The sequence below is a fragment of the Microtus ochrogaster genome, chromosome 6, assembly GCF_000317375.1.
Source record: "Microtus ochrogaster isolate Prairie Vole_2 chromosome 6, MicOch1.0, whole genome shotgun sequence".
NCBI classification, from domain to species: Eukaryota; Metazoa; Chordata; class Mammalia; order Rodentia; family Cricetidae; genus Microtus; species Microtus ochrogaster.
The window spans coordinates 59,600,527-59,609,994 of NC_022013.1; the positions used below are offsets into that span (position 1 = coordinate 59,600,527).

The 9,468-nt window shown below is 46.3% G+C and overlaps 2 protein-coding genes across 3 annotated transcripts in view; one reads left to right on the forward strand and one right to left on the reverse strand.

Annotated features, from left to right (window-relative positions):
• Wdfy4 (WDFY family member 4) overlaps positions 1-9,468 on the forward strand; it is a 205,184-nt gene that overhangs the window by 141,193 nt on the left and 54,523 nt on the right. The window contains exons 44-45 of the mRNA XM_005348671.3: positions 618-703; positions 2,382-2,444. Coding sequence (XP_005348728.1) covers positions 618-703; positions 2,382-2,444 — 149 coding nt within the window. The remainder of the gene's footprint in view (positions 1-617; positions 704-2,381; positions 2,445-9,468) is intronic.
• The window catches only part of Lrrc18 (leucine rich repeat containing 18), a 17,694-nt gene continuing 15,564 nt past the window's right edge, over positions 7,339-9,468 (reverse strand). For both annotated transcript variants that reach the window (XM_005348640.3, XM_013346818.2), the window contains one exon: positions 7,339-7,775. In XM_005348640.3, coding sequence (XP_005348697.2) covers positions 7,751-7,775 — 25 coding nt within the window. In that variant the 3' untranslated portion in view covers positions 7,339-7,750. The remainder of the gene's footprint in view (positions 7,776-9,468) is intronic.

Below are 9,468 nucleotides of genomic sequence, written 5' to 3' on the forward strand. Positions count from 1 at the left end.
AGGTCCAAGTCTGGCCCTTGGCTCCCCATGTCCTGGCTCCCGTCTCCATGGACTTCCCTCCAATTCTGGGAGTTCTCCCTCCCTGATGACATGTCATCCCAGAGGCTCAGCTCATCTCTGGCTTATTTCAAGTGTGTTATATGCATAGCCTGGGACAGAAGGAAGGGAAAGAGAGGCGGAGAAAGGAGAGGAAACAGCCCAAGGAAAAGGCAAGAGAAGCATGTGGAGTCCATTCATCAGGCATTACACTGTGTGGTCACGTCAGGATGACTCAGCACCCTGGGTGTGGGAAGCACCCCAGAGTAGTGTGTCTACAGATGAGCCCACAGTGGTGCTCACACGGAGCGTCATCCCTCCTCCATAGCCTCTGGGGCTTCTGGTGGAGCCTTAGGAAACCAAGCCCGTGACACAGAAAGGTCACGCAGCTTGAGGGTGCAACTGCGCTTGCTCTCCCTCTGTCTGCTCTTCCCGTCCTGCAAAGAAAGCCTCCACTTCCTGCTCCATCAGCAGGTGCACTCCATGGTCACACCCCAGGCTACACGAACCAGGGTTTCCTACCCCAGAAGCCCACATGGCAAACTGGAGTCATTTGTACTGACAGTACTTTCTCTGCACAGGACATCGCCCTGGAGATCTTTTTCCAAAATGGCGATTCGAAACTCCTCGTCTTCTACAACAGCGACCGGGGTAAAGCCTTCAAAAGGTAAGGGCCTGACACATTCTCCTTTCCAAGAAACCGACCCTAAACCCTTGGCAGATAAATGGAGATTTCCCAGCTGTGTTCTTGGGAAAAGGCTTCTCAACCCATAGCAAGCAGAACTTAGGTGAAGTACAAGGAAGAACTTCCTGACTTTTGAGACGAAGTACAAATGAAAGCCTAGCTAGAAGCCTCATCTCTGTGGACTGAGGTAGCATGGTGGTAATGACTCCGGGGAGAAGTCTTGCAGACAGAGGTTCTGTAAGACAGTGACTGTGTAATGAACCTTCCAGAACATTTTTGTTATATTTTCTAATTTTCCAAGTCTTTTTTTTTTCTTTTGGCTTAATCTCTCTTTTGGATTCCAGTTGCCAATTTTAGTCATTCCAATTTCATATTTTAACCAGAAAGAACTCCAAACCCTGATTCTCACTCGCATGCTGAAGCATCTTTCCTAAGAGAAGCCCGTTGTCACAGTTTGGCTCCTTCTCTTCTCCAAAGAGATGAATCAGTCTAAGCAACGCCAGCCTGCGACTGAATCCTTAGCACACAGTGATCCATTTCTGTTGTTAGGGACTTACAGAGGCAGGGACAGGTCCCCAGAGAAACTAGGCAGAGAGGAGGGTTGGGTCCTGGCCACCAGCAGAGCAAGCAGAGCTGAGGGAGCAGGTGGCCTCTGTCCTCTGTCCTGGGGAGCTTCAGGATTTGCCCTTTGGGTGCTCCTGGCTGATAAGTGACCCCAGGGCCGGTTGCCATATCCAGGACTCAGGAGTGGAATGGAGGAAATGGGGTTCACAGGTTTGTGTCTGCCAGAGCTACCCACTTTGGGTCAGTTGCCTCCTAAAAGCCACGTTGTCTGCTGGCCTGAGCAGACTTTTGACGCTTGTTGCCCCATGTGCTCCTCTAGCTGCTGGGTATGAGCTGAGGTTTCCTGCTGCTCTCCAGAAGCCTCACGCATCTCTTTTCTGCCCTGCTAAAGGTGTCTTTGAGGTACCCATTTCATAATAGGGCGGTTGATTTGGTGTCACGCGTTGGAGATCCCAGTACTTGATCAGTTGGCCTCATCACTCTGGGCCTGTTGTCAAACAGTGCGTCATGCTAACAGCACGTGACAAAGGCATCATTTCATGGCAGGGAAGTAAACAGGAGCAAGTGAAGGCATCTGGGGTCCCACAGGCCCAACAGTGACCTAAAGGCCTTCACTTCTTCTCGTCTCCCCAAAGTCCCATCACAGTCCAATAGCAGCAGCCTGGGAACCAAGTCTTTTCCCCAGGGTCTTTGTGTGTGTGTGTGTGTGTGTGTGTGTGTGTGTGTGTGTGTGTGTAAGACTGTAAGAGTAGTTGAGAGCCCACAGTGATACACAGGAATGTGCAAAAGGAGTTATCAAATTGGTCATGGAAATGCGAGACCCTGAAAAGGACCTTCAGACCCCTTGATGCGGTAATTCAGTGGCTCTTATTTCCTGTCATCGCTGCTATGGATGGACCTGGCCTCTGAGGCTGCCAAACAGACGCCTCAGAGGCACCCGAGGCCTGGTGATCAGGACTGCAGGACAGGTTGGTAGGAGGGACATGGGCAGGAGTGTGTATGTGTGTGTTTGTGAGTGTGAGTGTGTGTGTGTTTGTGAGTAATCTGGTGGGAGGGCAGTGACTCTGCTCACGACACGATTTATTTTTTTGTTTAGCTTTTGCACTTTCCAGCCCAGCTTGAAAGGAAAAGGCAACGCAGACGACCCCTTCAACCTAAGGTAATGTCAGGTCAGGGTGCGTTCTGCCCTGGCTCTGTTTTATTCTCCTGCTCAGGATCCATACAAAGGGCACAGCCATTTGTTTGTAAATTTCTTTCCAATCTGCAGATATCCTTATTATTACTCCTGACGCTTCTGCTTTCAATTTAACTTCTACAAATAGGCCTGGAGTCCCACCCGCACAGGCCCTGACAGTCTCGGGCCTGAATAGCTTGCGTCCCCTGCTGTAGAAGGAATAACTCCAGCACAGCCTGATCCAGGCCCTTAGGAATGGGTGTGCACCAGCCATGAGGGTTTCTGGATGTTCAGAAATTAAATCAATGCAGTTTGAACATACTTATTTGAGAAGTCCAAAACTCTTCAAATCTGAATCTGTGAGTGCCAATGGGTTGTCACAGGTAGAAACATCTGCATGTTACCTCTGGTGACACATGGGTCACAATCCAGTCAAGTACACTAAAAAGATTGTGTAAAATTGCGCAGGCTTTGTTAGAGGATCTATGCAACATGACCACTGACCTGCTGATAAGGATATCACTGGCACAGACTGTTAACAGGCCCATTGGAATTTCTCAGTGAGAGTTACGTCCCAGACACCTTATTATGTATATGCAAATATACAAAACTCAAAACATGTCCAAACTCCAAGCATTTCTGGTTCTAAGCATTTTGGATATAAGGCAGAATCAGTATGAGTGGTGTGTGAATTAGATGGGAACTTAAAAGCCTATTGTGTGGGTCATCTTGCTGGTCAATGGTAAGGTTTCTATCCTCAAACGTAGCACCTCCTCTGCAGGGGCCAGCTCCTTGGAAGCCCAATCTAGGGTCAGCAGATGTTTTTACTTCTGGTGGCAGTGAGACTAGGAAGATGGGACTAGTTTTATCCAGAAGTGTGTATGGGCAGGGCAGTTGCCATCCCAGCAGGGGTATTCAGTGAATTCGTATTAACTATGGGTGGGTCTGACCAATTCACTCAAAATATTGATAGCTTGTGATATGTGGTGACTGGTGCTCAACCAAGTGACAAGCAAAACAACCCCAGACTCCCTTCTGCTATTGAGACTATTATATTCTCATGAGGAGGATACACATCTCAATTTAGTCTGGGAACTGAAAGAAGGTCTGGTGAGGGAAAGTTTAATAAAAGAAATCAACTTGAACTAAGACATAGTCAGCCATAGGCCTGTCATGCGGGAGACTGGGAAGAAGCTTTTGGGGGTCAGGAGGCAAAGTGCAGCCGCACAGGAAGCTTGGCTAGTCTGGCAAAGGCTGCTGCACTGGCATGCAGGGAGCTGCAGGGACCAGACAGAGGCTCAATAATGAGTTTGTGAAGTCCTGGAGGGAACATGAGAGCCGGGCAATTTTATGAGTAACTGGGAGGAAGGGGGCTAAGGGTCAGCAGAAGAAGAAGGGGCCTGGCTTATGTTTGACCTTGGCAGTTGGGTCAGTAAAAGAAACTAGTAAGTCAAGGACAGAAGAAGAGACTGGTTCAGAGCCTGATGCAGTGATCCGGGGATCAGTGCTGGTCAGAGCCAGCAGAGCAGTGATGGGAATGGTCAGACAGCAGACAGGGCTGAAGGGACAGACGATAGGATCTGATGTCAGGTGTGAGGTGTTGGTGAGAGGCGGCACTCAGTCCTGAGTGGCTAGAAAATGCAATGGGGACAACTGGGACAAGCTGCTGTGCTGACTATCAGCAGCTTTGTTTGGGATGCGTGAATTTAGAAATGTCTGTCACACTTTCAGGAGAGGGTCATAGGGCACCATGTAGAAATGCGAACTTCTGAGTTTAACGGGGGAGGGGGAAGATGGCCGGGATCTTGACCAAATTAGATGTAATTTGGACTAAATGGTATTTCAAACCAAGCAAGTGGACAAGAGCAGCCGGTGAAAGCATGCTTGTGAAAGGAGGTGGAGAGTCATGAGCGGTGCCTTGTAAGCATACGGGCCTGCAGAGAGGATGCGCATGGGATGAGCCCACTTGAGGGAAAGCGGGAAGAGACAGAGCGCTAACTAGCCCAGGCTGTGGGTGTGGGAAAGCTGAAAAAAGCCTGCTGGGTGCTGCAGGTAGGGGTGACCAAACAGTCTCAATAGGCCAAGCAGGATACGAACTGAGGTAGGACCACCGATCTTGGCAACACAGAATCACTGGCAGCTCCGACCAATGTCAGTTGCTGCTGACAGAAGCAGGACATCAGCTCCTTCACTCACAGAGTGGGATGTCATGGTGAGTCGGGGCACTGCTGTGGGTCTTCCGTGGTAAGGTGGCTGTTTGCCAGCTCTACTGGACATAGTTCAGTAGTTGATGAAGATAAGCTCTAGGTTATCACTGGCGGGCTGACATCACCCCTGGGCATCTTACACTGCTCTCGTGAGAGACTTATTGCCTACACTTGAGGTCCCCAGATCATTTTGCTGGAGGTTGTAATTATCCACCCAAGTGAATGAATAGAAGCAAAAAAGAGGACTCGTCGCCTCGTATGCCTGGAGACAAAACAAAGCAAGCAACAAACAACCCAGCTCACCTCCATGTGTGACTGACTCTCTAGGCTCGTGAAAGTCTGCTGGAAGCTGTAGCTTGACCTCTAAGTGAGGACTTCCCCTTGGCCAGTTTTGGTCTAGGCAAGCTTTAAGAACACTTTGGCATCACTGCCCCAGGATCTCCCAACCAACAGTCTAGTAGGAAATCCGCCTCATATCACACACTGTATCCAGGCAATTTTAGCAAAATAGCCACAAACTAATTTTTCTTTTCTGAACCTAGTTTACATGTTCACCTGAGAACCACCCAGATGATTTCATCCGTCAGGTCGGTGTGCTCTTAGACATGCATCCTATGAAACGCGTGGTGATCCCTAACCGTCTCTAATTATTCTTAGGCTGTTGTGTTCAGACTCTTAAGGGGCTCTTCCCCAGCAACACACACCCCTATCTGTCTCAGTTTCTAGCTCAGCTAGCCAGGAGGCAGACAGAATGGGTAGAAGGAAGAATGTGGTAGACAAATTGACTGTACCCCCAACCCTGGGGATCCCTACAGAGATGGCTGTCAGGTGGTAAACAACAGTTCTCTGTGATGGATTAAATATTTGAAAATTCCACCCTCATCCGTAGGCTGATAATGACCTCGTATACCTCCTCACATGTATGGAACAGCTGCTTTTAGGTCAACGGTGGTGATTTTTCACAACGTGACAGGATCTGCCTGGGCTATGCTTTGTCATGCCTGCCCGGCATAGTTCCCACATAGGCCCCAGAATGGAGACCCTCGTAGAAACCTTCTATCACCCACTGAGAACAGTACACAGTGCTCTAGAGTTTATAACAAACCCATCTTTCAGCATAGTGTTCTACCATTGAAGAGTTTCTGTTTATTTCCTTTTTTTTGTTTGTTTATTTCCTTTATACATTGTCTTTGAAAATGTTTAAAGTATGGGTGATAAGAAGCTATGAAATCCCTGTAAGATGGTGATCTTTTAAGATGGGTGACAGTGCCAAGGACACAGGCTCAGCAGCCTCAAGCTCAACATCAAGTCCCCTTCTTACCATGCTTCTGCCTCCAGTCTCTCTCCCCGGAGATCAGTGTATCTGTAATGTACATGACCGCTTTCGGAAAGCTCATTTCGGCTCCTCCCTGAGTGGAGCAATAAGGTTCTTGGATGTCTTGATCATATGAAACCCTGAGAGGTCTATGGTGGGAGATGACTCAGTCCATCCCTCTGGGTGTAGGGAACAAGAGTTATAACCAGAGGTAGAATAAATGCTGTCACAAAACTCAAAATGAGTGTGACAACCAATATTCTAGCACTCAGATGATCCTTACACATTCCTGCAGCAACATGGGATTATGCAATATGTGTGTGAAGGTCTAGCAGTGGTGGGAAGCAGCTTACTGGTTCATCCTCCCCAGAGGCTACATGTGCTCAGCTAACTCCAAGAAACCTAGAACATAGACACAGAAGCCATACTTTTTTTCAAAGCAAGTTTCTGAGACTCTGCAAGGATACAATCAATAATGAGTGTGCCCAGTAATGTGTTCTTTTGCTTGAAATGCCTTGACTCTATGACATGGCTGAAGAATTGAAGCTCAGAGCCTATTCAGTATGCTAGAGTCTCACGTTAACCATGCCATAGTGACTTTTAAGTTTGTACTGGAGAGATGTGCAAAGATCTGCCTATTATTGAGTTTAGACTGTAATTTTTTAAAATTTTATTCTAAAAATAACTGTAGATTCACAGAAATTTGCAAAAGAATAGAGTCTCTATAACAGCCTCATTTACCCTCCACCCTCATGAGAGCATGCTTAATCACTGACTTACACACTTTGAAAACCAGGACTATTCCATGTATGTCTGAATCTTTGTGATGTTTGTCATGTGTGCAGATTCATGCAAGTGCTATCTTTCCGTCATTACAAAGAGAGCTCTTGCACTGTCACTTCTGCTTACTTCCTTTCACAATTTTAATTTGTTATTTAGAGACTGTCCTATAAACTTAATCACAGTTTGCAATATTTGAAGACTGGACCTTTAAACACTGCAGTAATATCACTGAGATCTGACTAAGTTGTTGCACATTCAAATAGTATGCTTCTTTTTAATTGCTGAGTAGTACTCTATAGGCATGGTATGATACCAGAGTTTGCTCAGCTACTTGTAGATTGAAAGCCATTTGGTTGTTTCTAGTTTGGAACCACTACAAATAAATTTGGCTGTTTACATTTAGTGTAATTATTAAAGTGTTAGAACACAAGTTGACCATCTTATCTTTTGTCTCTGCTTTCCTTGATTCCTGTTTTTCCTTTTGCTGCCTTTTTGTGTACAACTCAGCGGATAGTTAAAATTTGGCTTTAACTTATCTATAGTATGTTTGAGTACATTTCTCTTTGTGCATATTTTATGTTTTATCTCCTTGATAATTACATGTAATTTTTAAGAGTAATTGGTAATGAGAATGTACCATTTTGAGTGACGTGTAGAGACTGAAACTTTCAGTCTTAATGTAGACTTTTAAGACTTTAATTGCCTATTAATTTATAAAATCTTTGATTTTCTTAGGCGCTCTTTTTTACATACATTCAGAAAACCACACAAAACATCTTCCAAAGGCATTTTCACAAGCAGGGAGCCTCGAACCAAGGGAAACAAAGTGAAATTTATAGAACAATTCAATAATTTGGGTAGCATCGGAGAGCCTGTCTTCCAGAATGTTCCCTCTGCCACTCTGTCTTCTAATTTGGGACTTTTCCTCTTCAGAGTCGTTTATTTCTGTTGGCTGATTGGTCTTCATGTTTTTGCCATAAGCTACTCTAGGAGGTAGATGGTGAACGCATCCTGAGGAATAGAGACAGAAGAGACTAAGGCAACTGCTCCAAGCAACCAGGGCAAAACACAGTGTGACCACACCAGGGCCACCCAGACTGGACCTGGCTCTGAGAAATAGGGACTACTGTCACAGTGGACGGTTTCTGTTGTACTTGAGAAAAGAGAAACCCATGGCTTTGTATCAAGTAATTCCAGGCTTAATGCAACTTCCAGGGAATAAACATGGCAGTGGCATTTTATAGAAGGAAAGAGTATTAATATTGAATAAGATGCAGAAGATGGCGGCTAAGTGCTCAATCTCTCCAATCTTTGCACTGTCTGGTAGCCAGCACTTCCTAGCTAAAAATGGGTCTGACTGGAATGCATGCCAGACAAATCAAAGATGTCTGCCTGCTTGGTTCTCAATCCTAATGAAGTTCAGTGTGCTTAAACCCCTTTCTGAGACCCAGGAAAAACTGAAAGTGGCAGGAAGCACCTTCAGTGAGGATGGAAAGAAGCATCATTGTGTACACTAGCCCAACAGAAGGCTGCAAGTCCATGAGCAAGGTGATTCTGAGGACCAGTGATAAGCATGCCGAGAGGTGGCAACTCCAGTGGGGATGAGGCAGGGAGAGGACAGTAGAGATGGCAGACAGGAGAATCCACAGTCAAGACCCAGACCCTTCTTGGCACGGACTGGAGCTGCAATGTTTTCCTTAACTTCTCTTTGCTGACTTCTCTGGATACCTAGGAAAGGTGGTACCCATCCTCCAGAGAAAGAGCTTCAGGAGGAGCAGTTGGACAGGGCAGCATCCACAGACTGCTGCTCTCTCCTAGATCATGTTTCTGTGTGGATCCTGAAATGCCTGAGTCAGAGAGAAAGAAGCTGTAGTTGCGAGCCTGGCTCCCTAGTGGGCACATCCGAGACTCCCCCTCCTAACTGGGGTGCTCGGGGTAAGGATTCCTGTAGAAGTCTCCATGCCTGGAATGAAAATGATATGTCCTGAGAGCCTTGGCTAAAACTCTGAATTCACCTAAGACCTTAGAAAGGTACAAGATATAGTAATCAGGTATTCTGCCAGCCACTTCACCTAAGACCTTAGCAAGGTACAAGACATAGTAGCCAGGTGTTCCAGACAGCCATTTCTAGAAACCAAGTGCATCATCAGAGTGGATATTAAATCACTTGTGCCATGCAATTCCACAAGAATGAAGTAATCATCCACACCTCTCCAGCAAGCTCAGAAGAAATCAACGCTTTGGGTTCTCCTGCAGACCACAACAGAGATGTTCAAATAGCCCTGGGCCTCTAAGTTTCTCACTGTCTTTGCACACTGGCACCAAAAGCACAGACTAAGAACAACAACAACAGCAAACTCCAAACTTTCTTGACAAGCAGTTCCAAGAACCCCAGATTTGGGTGCAAATAAAAGAACCACAGAAGCCTCCCAAGGGGGTCACAAACTGGCTAAAAGTCACAAGGGAAGACGACACGGGAGAATGAAACCTCGCTGTGAACAGATGGGATTTACTGGGGACGTAGATGTCTGTCATTTTCAAATCATTCCTTTTTTAAAAAAATTATATTCTTGCTATTTAATCTTGGCTACCATCTAACTCTCAGCAATAATGCCTTAGTCTCTCAAGCCATGGGACTGCAGGAATCCTTCCATTCTATCACAAGCTAGGCAGAAGGTGCTGTTGATGCTAGCGAAAGAGAAGG